Consider the following 26,481-nt stretch of genomic DNA (forward strand, 5'->3'; position numbering starts at 1 on the left):
TGAACCCACAAATCCCAAGCAAGTGTGCTGGCTAGTAGTCTGTGGGTTATTCTGGGAGTGTGAACTCGCCACATCCCTTGTTAGTTGGCAAGGTGGAAGGCAGGTCTGGAAGGAAGGTTGGCAGAAGGAAGCAAGGTTGCTCCTGTGAGAAGAGACACTTGGTGTGTCATTTCTTTATCTTGCTTTATCCAGTGATTGGTCAGAGGAGGGAAAAGAGTACACAGAGGAAGGATTGGAATCCCAGATCAGTGAGAGATGGTCAGCAGATTCTTCTTCAAAATCCTCTTTGAAATTCTAAATCTTTTTTCATCTTGAGCTATGCAGTGCTCCGGCCAAGATTTAGTAATGAATTAAAGCACACTCAGCTAATTTACTGAGTTGCTGACTGAAGTGAGAAAGAGGGGAATGAAACTGGAGAATATAGATGATCTGGATGACTCTTGTGGAAAAGTGAATAGCTTTTCTGTCTTTCAGTTTACAGTGTTGGATTTGGGGACCAAAATCAAATGCTAATGTTAATTTGTACCTCCATTCAATTTTTCTTCTCTTTTGTTAGTAAGGGTTTCAGAAGCATCTCTTAGATATGTTTAAATAGATACTCACTATAGAGTTAGGGTTACTTGCCAGGTCAAAATGTCATGTGTGTAGGATCACTGAACTCTAAAGCTGAAATTCTTTATTGAGGATGCTGGAAGAAAAGAGAGAGGTTTTCTTACCTGGAGATACACCCTCAGTCTTTGCTTCCTGTAACTTCTCCGGAATTTTCAGGAAACAAGCCTTGCAAAGTTTACGGTCCTTAGAGTTTGCTTAAAGCTCATGTTTCAGGTGTCAGGACAGCTCTGCAAGTGGATTACGAGAATTTGGATGTTAACAGACTTATTTGAGGAACATCAAAAATAAAAGTATAAAATAAACCAGATAGATAAACTAAAACAGGAAAAAACAATCTGCACACAAATTCACTCACTGCTGTTCCCATGGCAGTAGCTGAGCTGAATTTGTTGTTAGATTTGCAACAAATGTTCCTGTTTCAAGAGTTGTACTGAAACATTGATATTGCGGGGGAGAAGAATGACAGAGGATGTTAGAAGGCATCTCTACTCAGTGATAGGGAAAACGTTTTTTTATTAATGTTAAGTAATACTTTCATACATCTTCGCTAGCTTAATGCCATTACCTGAGAAATACATAAAAATTGCTTACAACATAAACTGTTGTTCAATTTTTGGAGAAAAATTTGAACCTTTATCTTGTGTGTTTCTGGACTACGGTACTCGTGGAGAAATCATAAGTCACAATCATTCCAAGTCTATAGGAAAGTCCAGTAAAAGATATGAGGTGTTGATATGACTCCATACTCAGAATTTTAAAAACTTGTGTATTTCTTCTGATGTACAGGCATGTAAAGTTGAAGACCTTGGGAAAGTAGATTTTGAAGAAGAAATTAAGAAGAGATTTAAAATGGTGTATGTGCCAAACTGGTTCTCAGTAGACTTGAAAACTGGGGTGAGATACAACTCCTAAACCTGTTGATCTAATGCCACAGTTCATACATTTTCATGTACTGTTTGTTCAGGAAGTTTTTAGTGTGTTACGAGTTTTCAAGAGTGATCATCATTTACCTGATGGGTTAGATTTATTTTGAAGCAAAACAGCAAACTTTACCTCAGTTCTTAATAGTCTGAATAACAAAATCTTTTTTTTTTTTTTTTTTTCTTTTTCCTCATGGTATGGTAACTTTAAATCCACCAATATGAATTAATACTGTTTGGTACACAATGGGGTCCTATCAAGCATTTAGAAATTCTTTGTTTTATATTCCCACCTAAGCATAAGCATAATCAAAATAAATTTATAGACTTTTTTAATACAAACCAACTATTGCATTCCTCTTCCTGGTGGTCTTTCTCCAACAGATGTTGACAATTACTTTGGATGAAAGTGACTGCTTTGCAGCCTGGGTTTCAGCAAAGGATGCTGGATTTAGCAGTCCAGATGGTTCTGATCCAAAATGTAAGTTTTAACTAATATTAGTGTTTTATTGAGACAAAAAAGCAGAATAAATTCTAGTATTTATGTTTCCAAGTATTCCAAGTGCCACAGATGTCAGTAGCTGGTTGAATTTTACAGCTTATTTTCTTGAGGTTAAATTCTGCACAGAATTCTCCAGTGAGAATGTTTACTTTTTTTCTGAAACATTTTGGTCATGTTCAGGTTTTCTATTTAACTTGGCTTTAAACCTTCAAGAAGCAAAAAGGAAAAAGTAAGATTCCTGAACTTGGAACTATTACCTAATCTAGGGAATGTTATAGCATGTGAGTGATCCATCAGTAGCAATTCTAAAATCAGGTTTTTTCTGAAAGATTGTAACATACAGCTCAGATTGTGATAAGCAGATTTCTGTACCCACAGTTTGTTTTGGGAACAGAGCTACTTAAAGTTGTGGAAAGTTTTCAGCTGTGGATCAAATGTAGAATGTTATGATGCCAACGGGTTTTGTGTAACTGAAGTTCTACTTTGCGATGTCTTGACAGTAAACCTTGGAGGGCTTCTGCTACAAGCGCTTCTGGAGTATTGGCCTAGAACACATATCAATCCAATGGATGAGGAAGAAAATGAAATAAATCATGGTTAGTATTTTAATATTTTCCTTTTTTAGGATTGGTTCATACATTCTGTTTATATTTCTGTTTCTTTGACAGATACAACTTGACTTGGTCTCTTATACTTGTCTCTGTATGCATTATAGACTAACGGTTTTTCAATGCTTTTCAGTTTGCTTTACACCAAAATCTCCTGAGTAGCTTTCTTTTGAAAGTATCAGCAAAAATCTTAAGAACTCTGATCTATAAAAAAGTAGGTGAATAGATGATTCTGAAGTTACAGAAATATGATGCCTTGATGAAAAACAATTACTGACAAAACTAAGGCTTGACATGGAAGAGAAACAGTCTAGATAATGACAGCAAAGAGCAATAGCTCAGTTATTCAACATAAGCCAGTGTTCTCTTGACATAGGTCAAATTTGTCTTTAGGTATTATGAACAATATAAAAGAAGGATTTCTTGGGGAAAATATATATTTAATGGCTATTAGAATAACACATGGAGTAGGTCTACAGAAAACCATCTTAGTGGGGTGGTTTAGGGTAATAATGCTAAATCTAATCAGCCATGAAATACAAAGCACATCTATGTAAAATGTAAGACAGTAGCTGAATCTGGGAGAATTAAAGAGACTGCATAACTCCTAAGTTTGTGGATAATTTTGAAATTAATTCAACCCAGATCAGAGTTGACTGAAAAGTTCTGTCTTTGGCAATTAAGAAATTACTTTCTACAGATAATGCAATTAAGGAAACTGTAAGTTCAGCAGTATCTTGCCATTTTGTGACACAGATTGTGCCAGGAGTTAGTTAATGTCTTCTTGCAAAAATGACCTCCATGGAGGGTTACAGCACTTGGCAGGCTTTTCTGAATAAAGTTGCTGATTCTCATACTTTTGTGTATTGGCAGTTCTGCAGCTTGAGAGTCAGACAGTATACGAGAAGTATAACTCGGGCTTTTGTATTGTTGGAAAACTGATACTGCCCTAATTATTTCTGTGAATAGTTGTGGATTAGTGGAATGTTTAGAATATTCACTATAGAATCAGTCTTCATTTTCCCTTTCGAAAGTAACAATTAAGATAACTGACACTGAACAGTGACTTGAGAAGATAGTGTTGGACACTGAAGTTTGTGTAAAGAAACAAGAACTTACATACATATTTATGTATGTGCAGTATTGTTCTTCTCAATTGTTAACAGAACTGTTATGAACAAATCTTTCAAGCTCTAGGATTTTTTCACTTGCTCTAAAGTCAGTATCATATTCATCCCTACTGATAGAGAATAGTTTTTCTTTTTTGGTTTCTTTGCTTGGTATTATTTTTGACCTTTTTATCACTACATGTGTAGCAGGTCAGAAAGCTCAGGAATTCATCTCATGAGACTAGGCCATGAAACTGTTTCTTACCTTGCTTGAATTCAACATCATGTTCAAATACAGTAATTAGATGCTGCAGTATAATTGAGATGATTGTTCTCAAGTGAAAGGAAGGCATCGAAATACTTCTGGATTGTGTTTCAAGATACCAGACTGACTAGAAGCTGTACTGTTCGAGAGATGCATAAATATTGCTGATTTTTTTTTTAATCTTATCCCATCCATCTGATGTGGAAACAGTTCTTCAGTGGTTGAAGACCATACCACTATAGCTAGCTAAAAATAAATTTAATTTAGAATGCAGTAACTTCAAGGAAATGTGAGTCTGAGCTTAACTAGTACGCTATTTTGACATCTGGCAAATCCAGGTAGAAGAGCAAAGCTAACATCCTTCAGAGCTCTGTACTGTCAATGTAGAGGGGAAAAATAGCCTTGTCTCAGCAGAATCTTTTTAGTTGATTTCTAATACTAGTATTGTTCAGTTTGACAAATCCTCAGAACTCTGTTAAGGAACCTGGAGAAAACTAGTGATGAGGTTTTTGGCATGTGAGCTCTATTTCCCTTTTCTCAAACGCTTTAGAAACAGGCCTGCCACAAACCTGTATTGATCTAGTTACTCTCTAGTGCTCCTTTTTATATACTTGCTATGTGTTGGAAATGGGGATTTTCCTGTTTTATGAAGCTTGTGATTTTGTTAGTTTATAAAACACATTAGCTGTAGGTGGAAGAGACACTTTCCGATTTGTGTATACCCAATTTTAATGTCTCACGCACTCTCACTGCTGTGTGTGTTTTTTTCCAACAGTGAATGGTGAGCAGGAGAACAGAGTCCAAAAAGGAAATGGATACTTTCAAGTGCCACCACATACGCCAGTTATTTTTGGTGAGGCTGGAGGACGCACTTTGTTCAGGTATAAAAACTCAAGGGTCTAAATTCAGTGGCTAAACGATTACTTCCTTTGTGCAAGCAGAAATGTTATCAAAATGTAATACTTGCATCTGTTCTGTATCAGACATTCAAGACATGCCCTTGACAGGCAAAATAAGCAGCTGGTAACAACAATTTTGCATTTGAGTTTGAACGTCAGTAGGGTGTGGGGTTTTACAACAGTAAGAGTTGTATATTGTTCTTAGTTGTATACCATAGCTTCAAGACCTTTTTGGGTGCCCTCTTCCTGCAAACTGTGCAGTAGCACATTAAATTGTGCTACTTTAGATTCTTGTAGAACTTCTCTTACAGGTCTGTTGTGTTGGTCTTTGAGCATTAGTGACTCAGACAGGAGATGCTACTCACTAAGAATTGGTTTCTGCTCCCAGAATTATAGTTGATGACCCATTAAAAGGTCCTAAGCTCTGGCAGGTAGGAGCACAGGTTCTGTATTGTAATGTGTATATACTGATTACCCTTCTGTTTCTCTTCATGCTACATTGAAAAGCCTGACTGACTATTGTATACCACAGAGACATTTCAACAGCACTGCAAAACAAAGCCAAGCTTTCAAATACCACTAAATATTTCATATATACTGACATAGTGGATTGTCAAACTTGAGGCATGGGGGATGTTTGACTTTTTGTTTTTGTTTCCCAGGCTCAATAGGCCCAAAACCTATGTAACTTTCAGCCCACGAATGGGTCAGTAAAACAGTGTAACCTTTTTCACCTTTGAAAACGGATTTTTTTTTTTTTCTGTAGTATCAATGTATTTACATTGTAGCTGGGGCTAAATACATGTATCCATTCTGCACTGGAGGATCTTCTGTCTTACACAGCTTGTTCTCAAAAGAACGCTGGACAGACACCATTGGAGGGAGCAAGCCATGCTTATTGGACCTAAAAGATGGCTTGCAGAACTCTTCATAAAATACTTAATTGTAATTTATAAAGTGTTATGTGGCTTTGTTTCACCACTGTATGTGCGCATTTCTTAAAATTGGTTTTATTCTTTCCATTTGGTGAGGGTTTAGCAGCCGCTTTACACGCAAAGCCCATTTTTCCCAAGCAGAAGAGAACTGCTTTATGCCAGATGCCATTTCCATTCTGACAGTTTGTACTTCGACACACAAACATATGCAATCCATGAGCCAAGTAGTTTTCTTAATTTCTCTATGCTGTAACCTATAGTCTCCTGAGATACTTCTCCCTGTTTCTGCTCTAGGGATCTGTCTTCCTCCTGCAGCTACTTTTTCTGGTCATTACAGAAAATATGTGATCACTTCCCCAATAACTTTGATGTGAAGGGCCAGCTAACCAAGTTCAAGCGCTCTGCCCATTAAAAGGGCAGGTCCTCTCCTGAAAGCTTTTTAATGCACATTACAATGATTGTTTTTATTCACAAAGGTTATTTCTGTGTGTCTTAGGTTATTATGTCGGGATTCAGGTGGTGAAACTGAATCTATGCTTCTTAATGAAACTGTGCCACAATGGGTAATTGACATCACTGTGGATGTAAGTACCACATATATAGATTTTTCTTTTTTTTCTTTTTTTTTTTTCCTTTTTTTTTTTTTAGGGTGAACTACAGTTTTTAACTGTACAGGATCTGAAATGGCATTTTAAATTTTTGCTCTGCTGTTTTTTAAAATAACTGGTCTCAAGGTCTGTATTCAAGATCCTTTGAGGTTAATTATTATTTGATGCATCCAGTTAAGGTATTTATCTCACTCTCTTTTAACAGAAAGTCTTAGAAAAAGAATTCAAAGCCCTGTGTGTAATTGGTATCCATTTCAAGTGTGGAGTTTGGGAACAGAGAATACTCTTCATATTGCTGCAGTCTTTTTAACGCCCTCTAATTCTTTTGCAATAAATGATAATTTATATTCAAAAGATAAATGATATGTGCATCATCTAAATTGAAGCATCTGAGCAGTATGAGTAATTTGGAAGTTGGCTGTGGTGGTTATGTTGATTAATCATCCCTCTTGGTTTTTGGTAATTAGGAGCTGAATGTACTTCACATACCAGCTGGTAGAAATAGGAGCTGATAACAGTTCGTCCTAAATTAACACTTTTCAAATTTGTTTTCTCCTAGAAAAATATGCCCAAATTCAATAAGATTCCCTTCTACCTCCAACCTCATTCATCATCAGGGGCAAAAACTCTAAAAAAGTAAGTAATGCGTATTTGACTCTCAAAACTGCAAAAAGAGAATTGCAAGATCAAAAAAAAAAAAAAAAAAAAAAACCAACCAACCAAAATAAAACCAAACCGTTTTGCCAGAGAATTGTATTATCCTTGATGAATTTGTAGAAGTTTCTAGTCGTTTAGGCAGCATTGCTGTGAAGCATTGCATTACATCAGAATATTTGAAAGAACTATAGGTTAGGTTTCTTCTGAGTTCAATGAGGAGTTGCTTAAGTTTATGCTAGAAAATGTCCAAGAACTAATTACTGAAATTAGACTTTGTCTTTTGTGATATTTAATCAGAAAACAGAGGAACTCTACAGATTGTTACACTGTTCAGAAACACAGTTCTGTATTACAGTTCCTATTGCTAAGAGTGATGAATACTAGGTTTTTAAAAGGAAAAGGCACAAAGCCTGACAGTAGGGAATGCAAGGTAGTCTGCCTATTGCAATAGCTGTAACTGGGAGCTATATGGGTTAGAAATTGTCGTGGTTTGAGCCTGGTCAGCAGCCAACCACCACGCAGCGGCTCTCTCTCCTTTCTCTTCCAGCAGTAAGAAGGGACAGAGAGCCAGGCTTGGAGCTGGGGGAGCTTCAAGAAGCTTCTCGCAGGGGGCCGCCCCTTTAGCCCCCTCCCCTGCCACCAAAAAACTCCACCACTCACTCAACCCAGGACAGAAATCAGTGCAAGTCATCAGATAGGAAGTCAGTGTCATAGACAGTGTGCCTGCCATTTATATGCAACAATTTTCAGTATTTTCCACAAAGGCTTAGTTGTTCTTTAAGTCTTACTGAATTCTTCAATTCAGACACAATTTGGGACAGAGGAGCTTCATAGGTGTTTTGTATATTTTGTGGAAAATATGCTGCTGCTCGTTACTTTGGGATACCCTTCTGTTCATGTAGTAGGGTGAACAACATATTCTGGCTTACCTCTTTCACTGTTCCATAGCCTCTGTGCTCCTCTGACTAAACCCTTTTTTATTGAAAGAATGAGGGTTGTACACAATACTCTTCATCTAAAGTTTGATTTTTAATTCCGTCTTTTGACTATTTTATCACTTCTCTGAGTCCTTTTTCATGTGCGAGTCTTTGGATAAATAACTGTTATGATTGTGGTATTCTAGATGATCCTGATAATTTACTATGAAACTTTTAAAGAGTTTATCTGAGTACTTGCATAGACTGCTAGAGGTTAAGGTATTGTGAAGATAAGAAATACAGTTTCTCAAGTTTTTTCCTTCCAAATTTCGCTTACCTTTATGTAGAGACCGACTGTCAGCAAGTGATATGCTTCAGGTGAGAAAAGTGATGGAACACGTGTATGAGAAAATCATAAACTTGGATAATGAGTCTCAGACGACTAGCTCTTCCAATAATGAAAAAGCAGGAGAACAAGAAAAAGAGGAGGACATTGCTGTGCTAGCAGAGGAGAAGATTGAACTTCTGTGCCAGGATCAGGTAAGTTACTTGAGTGTTTTAGCCTGTGAACAAAACCAATGTCTAGCAGTTAATCGGTTGTGAATTTCTTAATACTGAGCTTGAAATATGCTATAGATTATCTGTCATCTTTAAGTAAATGCTTTGACATCATGTTAACTTACTGCTGACGCAAGTTCAGGTAGCTGCAGATAGCCAAAGTACACCTGTTTCATTTGGTCTGACTAGTAGCCTTTATAGGATTACTTACTCATTCTCAACAAACATACTTAATACAATTCTACAGAGTTCCATTTCTAGCATTTTTGGAATGTTTTGAATTCCACATTTCTAGCAAAGTTTAAAATTTGTCCAAAAACATGAATTGTCTAGTAAGTGTAATAAGTGCATGAAGATTAAATATTGAGGAGGCGGTTGTACTATGTAGTTAGTTATATGTTACGTTGCTAAAATCTTTTAGTAATGTGTCAGGCTTACTTGCTAGTTGAAAAGTCTAAGCCTTTGCATGGTTCGTCTTTGCCAGGTCACCCACAGGATTGTTTTGCCCAACCAGACCGTTTTATCTTTGAATTTCTGACAACCTAGCAGATTTGTGGAATAAGAGATTAATTTTTACTGTTTAGGTTTTGGATCCGAATATGGACCTTCGAACTGTAAAGCACTTCATTTGGAAGAGTGGTGGTGACCTGACGCTTCATTATCGCCAGAAATCAACGTGAAGGGAGCGGTGGACCCAAATGGTTACTTATTTACTTGACCATACTGTACTGGTTCCAAGAGTAGTACTATAGAAGCCCACTGAACCCCTAAGGTAGATGAGACTTCTAATGACTCAGTATGGACGGAAAGTATACAATTAATTGAAGTGACTAATAGATCTGTAATATAGAGGAAAAAAAAAAAATCTATATGACTTAAACTAAAGTCTGTCCTAGTCTCAGCTAATGAGATGGGAAGTCCTGAGTGGTTCGTGTTGTGTGAGGTGTACAGAGAACGGATGATAATCCAGTGCAGACTTTTGCTTCCTCCTTTTTTTCTTTTGTTTTTCCAGAACATACTATCCTCATCTGCTCATGCTTGATATGAAAGAGTTTTGGCCATATTAGTCGCTGTGTTCACAATATAATTCAGAACTTCACACAAGGTGTTTTTAGTACATTCCGTTCATTAAGTTCCTATGATGATTTCTCACAGGTTACTCAAACATTTCTACCACTTAAAGAAATTTGGAAAACAGAAAACAGGTGTTGCATACTTGAAAGAATCAGCCCATTTAATTGCAAATGAAAGGTTAACATCAGACTTGTTTTAACACTGCAACTCAATTCTTGCTTTAGAGAGCTGTTGACGTGCAGAATAAGAACACTAGATAAATGTAGTAGTAGGGTCAGTCCAGTGATGCTGTGCATCATAATAGAAAGAACAAGCTTTGCAGCAACTTAAAGAATTTTTTTTTTTTAAATATATATAACTACTTCCTGCACTAGGTGTCCTAGGAGTTCTAGAGACATACTAGTCTAATTTTTGGTAACTGTGCTCCAAAACTATGTGACGTTTTGTTAAAACTTCAGACCATTCTGAAAATAACTTCATATGTTTAATGTTAAACTTTAGAAACTTCTCAGCAGATTTCATATTCATGATATAAAAATACTTATTCTTCTTTTCCAAAGTTTTATATGCAGTTGTTCTTTTGTTATAGATTTATGCGGATCTTCTTTCCACTGTTATTTCTAAAAATCTGTGACTGTCATAGACTCATAGTCTTTTATAGAGTTTAACTTATTGGGGGGAGGGGGGTAAAGGCATTTCAGCTTTTCATGATAAAATGTGGGGATGTCCCAGAAAACCATTTGTAGCCAGAACAAATTACAAATCCTCGTAAAGAAAGTGTGTAAAAATTACTCTTGTCTGAAGCAGAAGCACAAGTGCCTTCAAAGGGCAGTATATTATTCGAGTTTCTTCGGGAGACATATGCTCTTGCCCTTCCTGTATCTTGCTATCAAGATTTAGGTTGAGGCCTAAAGAAAGTCCCAATAAATTGTATTACTGGGATTGTATTGGTCAAACAAAAAGTAAAATATTTTTCATCGTATTTTATTTGAAGAAATAGCCAAATCATTACCTTCTGCACTCTTAACCTAGCTAAACAAACTCATTGCTTAAACAGTGTGGTTCAGAACTAAGCTAGCATGTCTTCTTCCCTGTCTTTTGAGAGTCAGTTTCAGTTTTTAATCCCCATTTCTGTGTATGCTCAGTTTGACACAGCTGTGCTATGACGGCACACTTTTAGTGATATTTGTGAATTAAATGGTTAAACAGAACTGTAACTTTTATTGATAAATTGTCCTGACTTGTATTTATTAATAGCAAGGGTCTAGCTTGTTCCAGTAGGCATCGTTTGGGTTTGGTTTTTTTTTCCTTGTTATTTTGCTGTCCCATTGTATACATTGGAATTGCTCCCAGTGATTCTGTTTGAAATCAGCCAAGGTTGTAATTTTTCTTTTTTTTCCTTTCTAACCATCCCGAAACAGTTTCAGGAAAGATTGACAGAAGAGTCTGCAATGCCAGAAGAGTAAATGATGTTTCACAGTTGTATAGAATAAAAGGCTTTAGTTAAAACATTTTCCAGTTGTTTTGTGTATTGGATCAATTAATGTACTTTTAGAGCTTGGACCGTTGCCATTTAATGCTTGTACTGCAAAGGACTTCACAGTCCTTTGAAGCCTCAAGTAATGGAGTGGCTAAAGAAATGGCAGTGCCTTAACAAGTTCCCTTAAAGATCATCATGCAATATGGTTGAATATAGGAATTTAGCAAGCGTACAAGCCTTCAAGTGCAAGCTCTGCGATCCTGTTGAGGTGGAGAATGTGCTCGAGTAATGCTGTTCACCTGCGCAGTGCGTGCTTTGGTACTCTGAAAATATTTTGAACTAACAGCAATGTAGCGCATCAGAAAAAACAGCCCTGCTACAAGTGACTCGTGCCAGTTGGCACCGAGTTTTCTGGATGTGAAAAGGTTACAGCCCTGTAAGAGACACGTGGGAAACTGAGACTGAGTTTCCTCATGCTGAAGATGCCGGTAGAGAATGCTCAAAGCATCTGCTGTGGGGACTGTCCGCTGGGCTGCTATCGGAGAGGACGCGGTAATTCAGTGACCAAATGTGTTCCCAGAGGCTCCCAGCATCCATCTTAGATGGAGTGTCAAGTGAGAGGTGATTTTTGCTATTCCCCTTTAATTTCTATCACCTTTTCTGGAACTGTGCTGTCTGTAAGAGTCCTGAAAGCAGGAACAGGAGAGGCCCCTGCCCGCGGTTAAGGAGTTAATGTGAGAGTCAGAGCTCAGCGGGACATTGTGAACAGAGTTCCCGTTTGCCAGAATCATAGGAAAGGCTACTGATTCGTGGAAGATTTTTTTAAAATTTCTGAGTTTATAATGGAAATGAGTTATAAATCTAGTATTTAGTAGAATGTCTCCCAGAAAAACATTTAATTTGTCTATGACAGGATATTATTTTTTCTCTTGAGGTGGGGTAGTGCTGAGAACAGAAGAGCTAGGCTTAGTAGTTGCAGCTCAAGTGCAAGTATCATTTTAGGAAGCGAAGAACCACTTGAAGGATTTAGCATTAACTTTTAGCAACACTGAAGAATAAATACTCAAAATAAGCCTTAGGCAGGAGATAAAGTAGCTCTACCTCATTGCTGAGTGGTGGGAAAACAAGGGACTGGAACAATTGAGCGAGTAAGTCCCCTATTCCACGGGAGAGAGGCAGTGAGGGGCCTGACCGTGCGCCCCTCGGTCGCTCTTGAGCCGAGCAGTGTGGGGAGCTCTGGGCAGACGGCCGTCCCCTGGCTCAGGTCCCGCAGGCTGGAGTGTGGGGATCTGTTCAACACGTCCATCTGAGAGTTGCCGACTCAGCGGGGAGAGAGGGAAGTGGCAGAGGTCAGTTTGCTGAGGCGAGTTAGTGTGGAGGTGCCAGGGAAGGGGAGAGAAGGTGTTTGCCAGAGGTGAAGGTACAGAGGGGCTGTTGAATCCACTTACAGGACTCCAAATTTTGGCCAGTACGTTATACCAAGGTATCACTTTTTCTTTCACAGAGGGCCTGTCTGATTCAAACTTTATCCCTAGAAATTTCTTGAACTTGACATTTGGCTTCAGTCTTTAAGCACACGATCTTACACTTGTCCATGTGCTGATGGCTCCCAGAGAGAGCCAGGTGGAGTTACCACCCAGCTAGATAATGGAATTGCTAAAAGCACACACACCCTTAAATATCAAGAAAGCAATTGACTAAAATTGTTTCCTGTACTATGTGGTGGAGCTTTTTCTGTAAGCAGCTGTACAAACATCATGCAGACCGGAGGGACTGGTAGGGACTGGGTGGGACATGCCTGCTCTCTCTCTGAGGATATTGTGACACTGTTCTAGCCATCTTTTTAATGGGACTGTGAATACTTAATTACTTTTTGTAGTTTAGAAATATAACCTAATCCAAAAAATTGCTTTGAAATTGCCATTACAGCAGAACCAATGCAAATCAGCGTTTGCTTAAGGCAAAAGCAAAGAGGGAGGAGGTGTGGACGTTAGTGGCAATGCCCAGGAAATAAGAATAACAGTCAAATCAAGTGCAATGAGCAACCTGTAGCTGCTTTCATTTAACAGCCAGAGGCAGTGGTGCCTGGTTCTTCTGTAACTGTTTGGAGACGAAAATATTTTCCCAGTGATGGGGAAAGATGGAGAAACATCAGAGTGCTGAGGGGAATGCTGAATTAAAGGCTTCTCCCTGGGAGGCTGCCTCTGCTGCTCTCCATTTCTTCTCAGTTTGTGGGGCAGGAGCAGGGGGTTAGCTGAAGTGTCCCACTACCCCAGATAGTGCAGTAATCCTTAGTGCTAGGGGAGATTGAATTCTGAACTCCTGAGTGGCTGGAAATGCACGATTCAAGCCCATCTGCACTCCGGGGAGTGGGTGTGATCTGTGCAGTCTGTCTTCCTGCAGCGTTTCTCAGTTAGAGCTAAGAGGAGTTCAGTCAAGCATCGCAACTCGGATGAGCAGCCTCTGAGCACAGCCTAGAAGACTGAGTAACTTGTCAAGCCTGCTGTGAAAGTTGAGGAGGGAAAACAAAGCCATCAGTCCCTGAATTTGATATTTCAACAGTTCTTGCCAATAGTTGTTCACCTTAAAGACACTGAATACATTCCTTCAGACATTCAAGTTCAGCTGGACTTGGTTCAGCTTCTGTATTGCTGTTATAATAATGAGATTTGTATGTTTAGCTCTAGGATGGTTATTTCCTCATCATGATTTTTTGGGGGTCAGGATCATTCCTGGTACAGGGTTAGTGCTCTCCAAGTCACTCACTTCAGCCGGGAGGGCTCAGTCCCACCTGCTGCAGTCAGCCTTGCTCCGGGCAAGGCTTGACCGAGTTGCTCCAGCCTTTGTTGAGCAGAGCTGTGAGGATCTGGGTGGAGGGAGGGCCTGGCTCAGAGGAGACGAGCTTTACCCAATCCTTGCTGTAACACTCAAGCTCCGCTAGCCTCTTTGGGTTCAATCTGCCACACTCCTGGCCTCAGGCTTGGCTATTAGAGAGCAGCTGAGGTCTGGAAGCTTATCCTCGTGTGTATGGCCACCCTGAAGCGCGGGGCCGTGTCCCACACAGCCACCGCTGCCGCCTGCGTACACGGCCCTCTGAGGTGACCTCCTCCTCCTTGTGACTCTGCTGAGATAAGCCTTCTTGGGGCTGCAAAACAACTATCCGTCAGGTTTACAGAGGCAAACAAGGTACTATACAGCTCTCCTACTTCTCTGGAAACAGGAGCTGATTGAGGGTAGATTTGTTTCAAATCCCAAACACAAAATTCAAGCCCTTTCACTCAAAGATAGCTCTGTCTTCTACAGCCACGCTACTTGTTTCAGGCCAAAGTACAACACTACCTTTATTATTCCAGTCCATTTCTTTCAGCAGTAGTACCTGGTCAATCTGTTCCTGAATTTTCCTCAAATTAAGGTGTCAGCAGCAGTAAGGTATCACAAGTGCCCCAGCCTGGTCTGCAGCACTGAGGCTGTATTGGAGGGGATGGCTCCTGCTGTCTGCGCTTGTACCAAGAGCAGAATTGGATCCTCTCCGAATCTAACCACTCCCAAAGGAGCTACTATGATTTGGTTTAAGTTTTATTTTGAAATCTAATCAGCTTTTTCATTTTTGTACCCATAAGTAAGACAGTACTTTCTACTTCTCTTTGTTTCAGTGGGGGGGTAGCTTCAGGCATCTCAAAAAGTAATCTCTAAATTATCAAGACAAAAGGAAGGCGATGAGGAAGTTTATCTCTTCACCTCATTTAGCACTTAGATTATAAAGTTATAGGTTAGGAAAATACAGCATACCACTGCTAGAGGCCTAATTTTCTATTTATTTGGTTTTCTACATTCTTCTTGGATGTTATAAAAAAAAAAAAGAATCAAGCCTTCATGATTATATGAAGATTCCCCCCTCCCCTTCCATGAGCCAGTTAACACAAAATAGGCTGGACATGGACTGCTCTCAGTGTTAAGCCATTTACTCCTGTGACATCTAAAGTTTAGTGTGAGTTTTGACATTCCCTGCTCTTAAATTTCTAAAGGGTGTTTATGGTACAGTATCACTTAAATGAGCTACTAGGAGCTCAAAACCAATTTTGACAAAGGCCTAAGACTAGTGAGGACTGTTTCTAAACAACAACAAAAAGACAAATAGATCCCCTCCTAGGTGTCATCAGGCTCTGAGACCAATAGCTTACATTACATTTATTTTTAGTGTTTGTTCACAGTTGTAGCAATTGAGGGGGAAAAAGGAGGAAATCTATTTCAAATCTCTTAATTCTACTCCCTGCAATTGGGGCTTAATGCATTCTTCTTTAAAGCAAAATATATTTTGACCACCCTGTTCAGAACTACTGCAGTTTATGTGAAAACAGTATTTAAGACTAACAAGGGAGAGGAAGGAAGACAAAGGATGGATTTTATGTGAGGGTGTAAGTCAGCTGAAGCCCTCTCATGCTGTGACTTTGCCTGCACTCTTTTCACTTGATCTCCATCAGGCACAATGATGATCTGATCAGGAGACAGAAGTGAAAATTAGACAATATAGTGCTAAATATAGTTTATAGCTTACACACACCCCCTAACCTTGTACCCCATTCTCTTAATTTAAGAAGGATTTTCACCACATTAACTGTACCAACTACACTGAAGTTATTCCCAGTCAGCAGCTTTAAAATGCCAAGATAAGTCATTGCTCTGGGGGGCACAAAAACATCCATGGAGCTTCTGCATGTAATAGCAAACATGAAATGAACAATTAAAGCAATCTGAAGACAAGTGCAAACAAAGAAGCTGCAAAAAGCAATGGATGTTCCAGCCTCATGTCTTAAACTTACAATTTGAAATAAGAATACAAATAGGTAAATAGAAAAGCACAACTCAAGAAAAGCTATTTCTCTGTCTCTACAAAAACTAGAGACGTATTCATCTCTACTGAAAGTGTTAATCACTCTGAAAACACACATGAAAAATCATCTTTGACTTCAGTTTGTTTCAGTCATTACAATTTCTGTCCTACTTCTTTTTTAAGAAACTGTGAGACCACCCCAGGGTCCACTAGAACTGAAGTGACTGACAGGACCCACAAACATAATGTTGTCCCGTGTCTCTGCTGCAACTCCAAACCATATGGTACTTCCCTTCCTGCAACAGTAGGTGTAGAAAAGGTACATAAATAACTGTTACAGAGAATGGACCCTAAAACAAGAAAAACAACAATTTTAAACGAGAAAAACAACAGTTTGCAGAATAGTAAGTAGGAATAAAGATACCTTAGGGTAGGAAATGCCTTGAAAGTCATAAGAACTGTGCCCTTCAAAAAGCCTTCCAGCAAGTCAAAACCATAAATACTTTTTTTTAATGCCATCAATCATCCTGAAAAAAAATCATTGTTAAGTGTCACTGTTCAGGCAGAGTGCCTTCAGAAATACATTCAGGAGCATTTGTAAGCAAATGTGAATTCAGGAACTTGACATTTTGCCAGTCTCCAACGTGTTTCTGCATTAATTTCTCCATTAATTTGGTGATTTTGGACAGCAAAGTTTGAACACAGATCAATCCATTAAACAGTGATTGGAAAAGACAATAGGATATGTATTTTGTGTAGTTTCTTTTATAATACTGTCTACACTAACAAAATAGAGTAACCATAATTCTTTCAAGATCAGAAAAATACTCCAAGCTGTAGCATTACAGCATATGACAGTCTGTAAACAAAAGCAGCATCGTTTCACTCATGATCTTGTACAGCTGCTGCTTCTTTCTGTTCACATGCTGCTGCATCATCTGCCTTCACAGGAGTACTGGTTAACGAGCTCTCGATACTGTTTAAGAGCAGCTTTGTTTCTTGGTTATCTGGATCAGTTCCTAGTGTTGTTTTTGAAGAAATTTCATTAGGAAGAGCAAAAGAAGGTAACGATGGAACAGAAGGCAGTAGGTTGTCCAACTCAGGCTGCTTGACTGAGCCTTCGGAATACATGGTTATATCTTCAGGGTCCAAAGCTGGGGAGTTTTCTGGGAAATTGTAAAAAAAAAAAAAAAAAAAAAACCAAAACGTGTCAGGCTAACAGACAGTGCCTCTGGCTCCCATACGTCTAGAAAAATCAACTTGACTGAGATACCGTGTACTAGCACATAACCAGATTCACAAATGGCACATACATGGGCTGTGTTTATTCAGTTCTCCCCAAATCCAGAAAAGCTGATGGTGCAAGCAGGTTAAGAGACCACAGACCATTTGGTCTGCTCTACTATTATGCTAGAGAAGTTTTACTCTGTGTTACAACTCCTAGTCACCCCACCTTTTAAAAGGGAAAGGCATCCATAATGTGAAGATTTTTTTTTTTTTAATACAAAAGTCACTATTAAGATGATTGCAACTTTGTTTTTACTTTGCAACTGTGAAGACAAGCCTGCGGTACAAAAATTCATTTACACTGATTTTAGAAATAGCTACTTTTAAGGTCAGTTTAATTTGAATCATCAGCATTTTAATTTAAAGAAAAAGGCACACATTCTATAACCTTATAAAAAAGCCCATTAGTTTTTGTCCACTTCACCTGATTTCTGCTATCTTTTCCATCTCATTTTAGCCAAACCCCTTCTGATTTTTCTTAAAGTTGGCTTATTTCCAAAAAGCATGATACCATTGAGCAGGTGCGAGTTGATGCCACTCCAGAAATTAGGTCAGAGGCCTAGAGAAAACCTTGAATACTTACCAAAATAAGCAGAAGCATCGTTGTTCAACATTAACTTTTCAGTGCCCACTAAAGCATCTGCTGCTGACATGTTGAAGGAGACAGATGAAGACATGTTGGACACTTTTGTTAAGTTAGTGAGTTCAGGAAATGAAATACCAGACATATCTAGAAATCCTGAAGGAGAAGGCAAATATTACAGTACTGTTTTAGATGGAACACAAAATTGTAGATTCAAAAAGTCACATTATATCCAGACTGAAGTCAGTGAAGTCCCCTCCCCACTAAATGAAAATAAATTTAACCTAAATGTTGGCTGACATCAGGGGAAAGACTTCTGCAGAATGTTAACCTCAGTCAGGTTCACAGTACCCAGATTTTACATCTCTGAAATCCAGTGAAGTCAAAAACTTCAAGGAAAACAACCACTAATGCTCATAGTTCTGTATTTAAGTCTCAAACTTGGTTAAGACCTTACCAGTTTACTTTGATGTCCTCTAAAGAATTGCTGAAAAAAGCACTCAGGAAAATATACCTGGATCCATAACTCTCTGGAGAGGGGGAGGAGGAGAAAGTGAGCTTTCTGGTGAATGACCGCTCATTTCTTTATCTGTGGAATGATCCAAGTTCGTAATTATTTCAGAGCTGTCACTCTGAGAAGTAGGCGCCAATAACGGAGTCTGGAATAACACAGCAAGAAGGAAAAGCATTTTTTTATACTGAAAGCTTCACCTGAAGATGACCTTCCTATGAAAGCATTCTGCCTGAGTCTCCAAGTACACCAATACAGAGAGAACCTGTGATGCTGAAACTGATAATCAAACCACTGACGAGGCCATGTGTCAGTGTAGGCTTTTACAGACAGTATGTTCTTAGAACAGTCCATACTTAATTCTGGTAGATGTGTTGTACTTCCTAGCAAGCAGGGTGATTCTCGTTGACCGATACACCTGTAGTACATAAGGCTTCAAAACAGGAAGAAAATACCTGGCAAAAGTTTTTATCAGCCAACACTGGTGATCTGTCATCTGCTCAGCAGCATCAGCTCTCACCTTCCCCCTTCACCTAACTCCATTCAAGCAAAAGTGTATGTTGTACTCAAATATACTGTATTATGAATGCTCCAACAAATAGAAAATTTTGAAATTCCAGAGAACATGCCAGGGATATGAACTTATTTCCTACATACCTCTGTGTAACCATTAGTAGATGGTACAGGAGTTTCACCTTCTGGTAAGGGTGAAGGTGGTTTGCTTTCTGGCTTTTTCTTTGATATTATAGACTGTGTTGGAATTCTGTGCAAATAGCCATATCCAATACCACATCCTAAACTGTACAAGACAAGTAAAACAAGAGTTAAAAAAAAAGGTGTTCTTAAAGCTATAAGCATTTTAAAAATTTTGACTCTTTAAAACAAAAAGCATTTGAGTCTTTATAGCAAGAAATACTTAGCTGTAAGAATCATTTCACTTATAGTACTCAAGGAGCACTCTGCAATGGACATTTAAACATACATAGCTTAGCTTTCAGTTGATTATATCTTTACAAAAATATATAAATATGACCTGATGTGGCTTTTGTTCTTGCTTTAACTGCTGACTATGAGAATGTAGCTAGTGAATCTGCTGCGAGGCAAGTCAACCCAGGTTTTGTCATTCGTTTCAATTCAAACAGGATTCGACCCAGAGCATGCCTGAAACCTAGCTCTAAGCTAGTGTTTTTCTGAAAAGATAAACAGTTTTGTGCGACAAGTGTAAGGAAACAAGGCTTAACTTGAAAACAACAAGCTGTAATTTAACGGGAGCTCATTTACAGGGAGTGTATAACCATCATCAGCCAGTGACTGACTGGAGAGCAGTACCTTCCTTCTCCACCCCAGGCTCCATTGGGAGTCACAACTACCTCACGAATGGAATCTGCTTCAGTGTTATAAACCATCAGCTTCAGCGGCTTCCCCTCATGGGATTCAATCAGTGAAAAGAAATCCTCTGACTAAGGAAAAAAGAAAGTACTAGTTATTAAACTCAAACGCGCAAGACAAGGAGCTGGAAGCAAGTCAGCATTTTACATAGTTATTTACTTCAATGTGAGATATTAAAAACCCAGAGGCAGACTAAAACTCACTAGTGTAGTTCGATTTTTAGGGGCAACTTTTTTTTTAATTGTCACATTAAAAAAAGATAACGCTTACCTCAACCTTAAAGCACCTGTCAAACATCACCCTCCCCAAATCCCCAAACACTATCCCCATACATTTGATGTACACGCAATTAGATTGATAAAAAAATCCAAACCTGACAACATGCACTTGGCAGGCATGAAGACAATTACGGCTCGAAGGAACACGTGCCCTACCTCCTGAAGAATCTGATCGGATCCAACAACGTAGTCGGTGTACGGCTGGAGACCGGCGAGAGCTGCAGGAGACGCAGGTTCCACATCCTGTGGAAGAGTGGCACGTGTCACCTGCACGTGCAGCGGGATAAACTACCCCAAGATCAAAAAGGAAAGCTAACTCCAGAAACAAGAAGGAAAAGAACATTCTGTTTATGGGACTAAAGAGAAGTTCTTGAACAGCCTACATCTAGGTGTGACCTCTTGTAAAACATACTGAGTAAGAAAGACCGAGATGCTACCAATTCAAAATGAGATACTCTGAAGCTGTTGAGAAGTTGCATTTGTTTAAACAACCAGAAACAAAACAGTCTTTCCTATTCAGTTCTACTCTTTCAGCTCTCCCTCTTAAAATATTTTTTGATGCTTTTTGTAACATTAATATTAATTTAATGAAGTTAAAGCCAACACAGACACACTAATCAGGAGAGAATCCTTTTGCTTTTGCCAGTGATTCTCCAACATAAGACAAAAAGACCTTCTTCCCATCAAACACTATTTGGTCAAACTGGGACGCAGTTAATTTTTTCCATAGTGACAGGCAACACTAACAGTCACCCAGTACTTGTCCCTATTCAAATAGCTCAGACAAACCTTCAAGACTCTGTTCCCTTCTTCTGTGTGATTTCAGTACTGTACTTCTACATACAAGTTATTTCTAAACATTATACTTTAAAACAAGGTTGTACGAACACTAAGAAGCCACCGAAGAATTCTGTCTCACCAAAACATGCCACACATGTTCATTGGCTCCCTGGAAACTGCAGAACCTCACACTGGCTCCAAGCAGACCTTGGCCTCCCCACATGTTACTCGGGATCACCTCCACCTCTCTTATTTTCATTGTTTTGATATTATACACCTCCAGCTTCACTGCTTTTTCAGCATTTGCCTTCAGCAGATCTTTCAACATATTGTTTTCTTTATTCTGTAGAGCACAGAAAGAGATACAGCATTATTTCCAGTTGCACCTGTAACACAGATGTCACACCTGTGGCAGAATTTGAATAAAAATAACTAAAAACACTGACGTTTAGGTTCTGTGTTTCACGATCAGTCCCAGCAGTTCAATTTTCTTTTATTATAAAGAAGTCAGCACTGTCAGCTCCTGTCCCTTTACATAAGTACTTACTATTACTCCGTTTCATCACTTACATTCCTGTTATGAAGAACTGCTATTAAATCATATCAGCAATATTAGATCTCAACTATGTAGTCTAACAATAAGCAGCAACATTTTACTTCATGCCTCTGATCCCAGTCCTTATTCAATAACCCTTCCAAGTCATTGCAAACCGGCTGTGAAAGGACAGACTATCCGGGAGCAGCTTAAAGTATTATCATTATTTCTGTCACGTTAAAAGATTAAACGATCTTCCACCAAAATCTACCAGTATAATGATCACTTCCAGAAAGAAAGACACCCCCACTAATAAAAGCAAGACAAACTTAATTAATTCAGCTTGTATGTTGCTAGAGTGAAGCACACAGCCAAAGCTGTGAGCTTTTTAAACAAACAAAGGAAAAAAAAAAAAAAAAAAAAAACACAACACACCCAAACCAAAAATCAACATACAGAAACCATGTTCCCAGTCTTAAAGTAAAAGCAGACAGCCTCTGATTCTTTTTCATGTTCTATCAAATGTTGAAACACATTTGTTTGAACAAATGTTGAGCTCTTACCATTGACTCACCAGCTCAATATTCACCTTGTAGCAGAAAGCATGGATGAATGAGTAATACCATAAACATTGTGTTAATCTGTTAGGAAGTTAAAGTGAGTAAATGCATAAATAAGACTCTTTCCTCAAATTTGGATCCAGCCAGAGAGGAGACTTTGAACACCACCAAGTTTTACTTTGCCTTTTTAATGCCATATACAATCTCCAATATGCAAAGCTTTTTTTACTGCAACAGCTTTGGCTTCCGCTTTTCATCATTACAATACCCGTATTTCATGCAGGGAAAAAAAAGACAACAATAAAATCATTTGAGGCTTACAAGCCTAGTGTGTCCTATGGCAATGATGAAATCAAAGAAAGGTTCCAGTCCTCCTTGTTGAGCCGGGGAGTTTTCTTGAACCTGCAAAACATACATTTTATTTTTATTATACATTGCTCTCTAGTTACATTAAGTGACAGTGTTAATCTTTACACTTAATTCAATATTTACATTTGTCGTGAACCAGAGATAAGATACTAAATGGCAGGCCTCAGGAAACAGTCTGCAATTGTGAACTTATTTTTATAAAACTATGAACAACAGGTGTCCAAACTAAATTGTAAAAAACAGGGGTTTAACCCCATACAAGACACAAGTATTGCGAGTCAGAGTGCACAGCATGGAATTAATAAATACTGAAGACTTTGGAGAAGTGCTTAAGTCTGAAGCAGCACTTTGAAAACTTTCTTCCATGCTACTAATAGCCTGAGCACATCGAGAGACCTCAATTACATCACACCCATTTTTTACATAAACACAATTTACAGCACATTGGAATAGGAGCACTTAAGGAGTATGCTACAAACGGATGGCTAACCACAAGTACTGGTCAAGAAGATTGCCATCATTTACAAAAGATTCATAAGAAATAAGAGTTGCAACATCTCAATTTCACTATAACCAAGTTATCTTAGAGCAGATGCAATAATGAAATACAGAAAATACCTATTAGAATGCATTCACGCCAGGATAAAACCCACCAAACATTACACAGAACTTAATATATGCAGAGTGTATGAGAGTATACCCACTTCAAAAGTATACCTTATACAAGGTAAATGTGATATTAAGGGAACCACTGCAAGCATGGTAACAGTTTGAACTGCTTTTAACTTTACTTTTTGTTAACTCAGCAGCACAGCCCTTAACTTGCAATATATCTGACTCCTGAAAGCCATCCTACAATTTAAGTGCTAAGTTACAACCTGCACATCATCTAAATTAAGAAGATCGTTGCTAGCAAAGTTAAAATTGCTACATCTCATATTTGGTCTTGAGTTAGCAAACTACCTTTTTTTTTTAATAGATAAAATTGTATTGGTATTGGGGCGTTTGCTGGCATGACTGTCTATACAAGTTATAAAATATACATCTGTAATAGCATGGTTACTTCAGCAGAAGCTTTTAAAGCAAAAAAAAAAAAAAAAAAATCATGCTTTATTATTAAATAGTCAAGACTGACCACTGCAAGCCCAACTGGGGATGAAGTATTAGCTTTCATCACAACCCTAAACTGCATCAAAAGCAAACAGCCAGCTTAGACTGAACCAAAGGTTAAAAAAGTTTATTCTAAATCCAAATTCTTAATTATGTGCAAGAAGCCTTCCCATGAAACTATCAAGTAACACAATGCCAAGGATGAAAATGCACAGAAAAAGAAGTACATGGAAGTTATTATGCAGCTCATAACATTGTTGCTCAGATGCCCAAGAGCCATACAGATTCCCACCCGAAGGTGTAAATTGTAAAAAATCCTGCAATATTTAGTTTTCAAAATGACACCATATCATAAGTTGTATGAATTCCCTGGAGAGGTAAAAAAAAAAAGTTACTTTGGCTTCTGCATACTATAGGTCACCAAAATCATCCTCCCGTACTGAAAGCTGAGGAGTACACTGCATTTAACGTAACAGCAGGAGGCATTTCATGACCAACAGTAATTTCTGATAGAGGTAATTCAGTTAAGAAGACTGACAAAAGCAGATTACATAAGAATACTGGTACCCTAAACACATCTTGCAATACTGAGAAACACAAGCTGCTGCTGAAGTGGAAAGCAGCGTGTGGCAACATTCCCACTCTTATTTCAGGGAGGAAGACCACCAACTAAATGTAATTATAACTTCTGCAACAACTGCTATCAGCAATCCACCTCTGCCTATCCTTGCCCTCCAAGATACGCATTTAAACCAACGTGCGAGCGATTTGCCAGATGGAGGAGTTACAATAAATTTGTATCTACATACAGCGCCTGGGAGAAGTAGCCCCTCAGGAAAACGCAGGCTGGCGCAGGAATTAACCCCCGCAGCCAGGATGCTGTAAAGATCCACCCGTAAACTCGTCAAATCTTCAAGTCAATGGAATTTGGAGGGGAGAAAGGAAGGAGGGCTGTACTGAAGTATTTAAAATTCCTCGAAAGTCGCCCAAAAGGCTCCCCTCGGCTGTCCGGCACCCACCGCCCCTCCCCGCCGTCGTGGCAGTTTTCTGGCAGGGCCGGGCAGCCGGGAGCAGGGAGCCCGGACCCGCCAGGCCCGCCGCCCCGAGCGAGCCCCCTCAAGCGGGACCGGGGCGGGGGGAACGACGGACGGACAAGGGCAGACGGGCCCCGCCGCCGCGCCCGCCGCCCCTCGCGGCCCTCCCGCCCTCTCCCTCCGCGGGCCCGGCGGCAGCCGCCTCACCCCGTGTACATGGAAACCCTCGGCGCCGCCGTCGGGGACCTCGGAGCTCGACCCCAGCCCCATGCCCGGCGCCGCGGGACGGAGGCTCAAACGGCGGCGGCGGCGGCAGCGAGCATCGCCCCCTTCCCTCAGCCTAGGGGGGCCGCAGGCCTGAGCAAGCGAGCGCCGAGCGCAGCGGCCACACACGGCGGAGGGACAAGGGAGCGAAGCTCCGCACGGCTCCCTGCCGGCCCGGCGGGGCACGTGACGCGGCGACGCCCCTTACCGACGGGGCGGGGGAAGCGGGGCGTTGCCTCGAGGGGGCGGGACGTTGCCTCTAGGGGGCGGGGCGTTGCCTCTAGGGGGCGGGGCGTTGCTGCGGGGGGCGGGGCGTTGTTGCGGGGGGCGGGGCGTTGTTGCGGGGGGCGGGGCGTTGCTCGGGGGCGAATCCCGGCGGAAAGAGGCGGAAACAGACTCACTCATCGTCATAATTTTTTCTTTTTTCTCACGTATATTTTTACAAATCTCTGAAAAAAATCCGTTCTCATTCCAACAGCCTTTTAAAAATTGTACCCCTGGTACTATAATCCGGAGAGAGGTGGTTATTTTTTTACCAGTATCTACTTTGCACATTTCAAAAGAGTTTCTGTTCTGTTTCTCTCTGTAGGCGTATATTATGTGTTGCTTTCAAGAAAGGTATTTCCACCCGGTGAGGCAGTCTGCAGCATTATAGCTTAAGAAGGAAATTAATAGTCCAGTGTTGCTGCTATTTTCATAACATCGGGAGCCTTGTGTTTAGGTAGTTATTAAGAAGTGGCAATATCTCCATTCCCCTGAAATTTCTTACCTGCTTCACTTCATTTTACTTGGGATGAATTCTTCTGAATCTGCCTTTAACTCATTAGTGGAAAAGTTCTGAAAGTTGTCAGAGTAATAGTAATAATTTGAAGCATTATTAATATAAAAGTGCCAGTTTGATTTCCTGCATGAGTACCTTCATTCCTGTATAAAAGCATTTTAGTACAACTCCTTGGTGGTTTTTACTCTCACCTCAGAGATACCATTTTTCCAAAGGATCCATCCACATAATTTCTGTGGTTCCAGTGTAATGCATAAAGACAAGATGAAAACATGCTTTCACCTTCCTCTGCCTTCACTTCCAAATGAAACTCTTAAATTCCCTGCCACTTCAGTAGCTATTTATGCTTGAAAGCCATCACACTGGGTAATTTTTCTCCGAAGAAGGACTAGGATATTCTCAGGATCCTTTTTAATTAACTTTTTCCAGTGTTATCTCTAAGCTCTGATTGCAGATCCCCGCATCGCATTCATTAAGCATATGGTAGAAGTCAGAATTCAGAAAAAATAAAATTGTGCCAAACATTTTTCTGTGTTTCCTGCTACATATATTTGGGAACCTTATCACATAATTATTTTTTTTTCTTAAATTCCTTTTCTTCAGTGTGTCTTATATAACAGATGTGCCAAAGAAAAACTGCAATGTTGACCATGTAATTGTATTTCTACAAATGATAGAAATAAGATATAATTCTTCAGACATACCAAAAGTAGATGCCAGAGAAGAAAGTGTGATCCCAGTATAAAGTTAGTACTTCGGAAATATAAAACCATAGAAAAAAAAGTGAACTGGAAAGTACCAAATACCCTGTTATTTAAAAAAGAATTCTAGTAGAGATCTGAAGAGGAGGTCTGCAAGCTTCTGTCAACAGAGTAATAGAAACTATAATAAATAATAGTGAGTACCTGAGTATTCTATTCTTGGGAAGAGTCAGCGTGGCTCTGATAAAGGGATGTTCTATATCACACATCTATTGGGGTTCCGAAGGCTGTTAACAAACAGACAGAAATGAGTGATCTGGTTGC

At 39.5% G+C, this 26,481-nt stretch overlaps 2 protein-coding genes across 3 annotated transcripts in view; one reads left to right on the plus strand and one right to left on the minus strand.

Moving 5' to 3' along the window:
- The window catches only part of WDR48 (WD repeat domain 48), a 28,125-nt gene extending 16,952 nt beyond the window's left edge, over positions 1–11,173 (plus strand). The window contains exons 12-19 of the mRNA XM_042801794.1: positions 1,399–1,506; positions 1,917–2,013; positions 2,535–2,630; positions 4,792–4,897; positions 6,347–6,434; positions 7,018–7,094; positions 8,380–8,572; positions 9,175–11,173. Of these exons, the coding sequence (XP_042657728.1) occupies positions 1,399–1,506; positions 1,917–2,013; positions 2,535–2,630; positions 4,792–4,897; positions 6,347–6,434; positions 7,018–7,094; positions 8,380–8,572; positions 9,175–9,270 (861 nt within the window). The 3' untranslated portion in view covers positions 9,271–11,173. The remainder of the gene's footprint in view (positions 1–1,398; positions 1,507–1,916; positions 2,014–2,534; positions 2,631–4,791; positions 4,898–6,346; positions 6,435–7,017; positions 7,095–8,379; positions 8,573–9,174) is intronic.
- A 4,144-nt stretch (positions 11,174–15,317) lies between these two features.
- Positions 15,318–24,861, minus strand: GORASP1 (golgi reassembly stacking protein 1). Of its 2 annotated transcripts, none has more exons than XM_042801796.1 (9): positions 24,619–24,861; positions 22,220–22,300; positions 20,943–21,146; positions 20,180–20,266; positions 19,686–19,816; positions 19,014–19,155; positions 18,360–18,504; positions 17,846–18,001; positions 15,318–17,141 (listed from the first exon to the last, which is right to left on the minus strand). In XM_042801796.1, exons 1-9 carry the CDS (start codon positions 24,679–24,681, stop codon positions 16,858–16,860), a joined length of 1,293 nt encoding a protein of 430 aa, XP_042657730.1. In that variant the 5' UTR covers positions 24,682–24,861; the 3' UTR covers positions 15,318–16,857. The 2 variants fall into 2 exon arrangements, with proteins under 2 accessions (XP_042657730.1, XP_042657731.1); XM_042801797.1 differs by lacking the exon at positions 24,619–24,861 and adding an exon at positions 24,187–24,378.
- Positions 24,862–26,481: the final 1,620 nt, after the last annotated feature.

Source organism: Tyto alba, unplaced genomic scaffold (genome assembly GCF_018691265.1).
Source record: "Tyto alba isolate M040663 unplaced genomic scaffold, T.alba_DEE_v4.0 Super-Scaffold_38, whole genome shotgun sequence".
NCBI lineage: Eukaryota > Metazoa > Chordata > Aves > Strigiformes > Tytonidae > Tyto > Tyto alba.

What these genes read in the sequence shown, in the direction of transcription:
- GORASP1 (XM_042801796.1), bottom strand. Translation starts at nt 24,681, where the DNA reads ATGGGGCTGGGGTCGAGCTCCGAGGTCCCCGACGGCGGCGCCGAGGGT. An exon ending in CCGATCAGATTCTTCAGGAG is followed by an intron (nt 19,817 to 20,179) that starts GTAGGGCACGTG and finishes TTTTTTCCTTAG; the next exon opens with TCAGAGGATTTCTTTTCACT. An exon ending in CCAGAGAGTTATGGATCCAG is followed by an intron (nt 18,002 to 18,359) that starts GTATATTTTCCT and finishes CTTCTCCTTCAG; the next exon opens with GATTTCTAGATATGTCTGGT.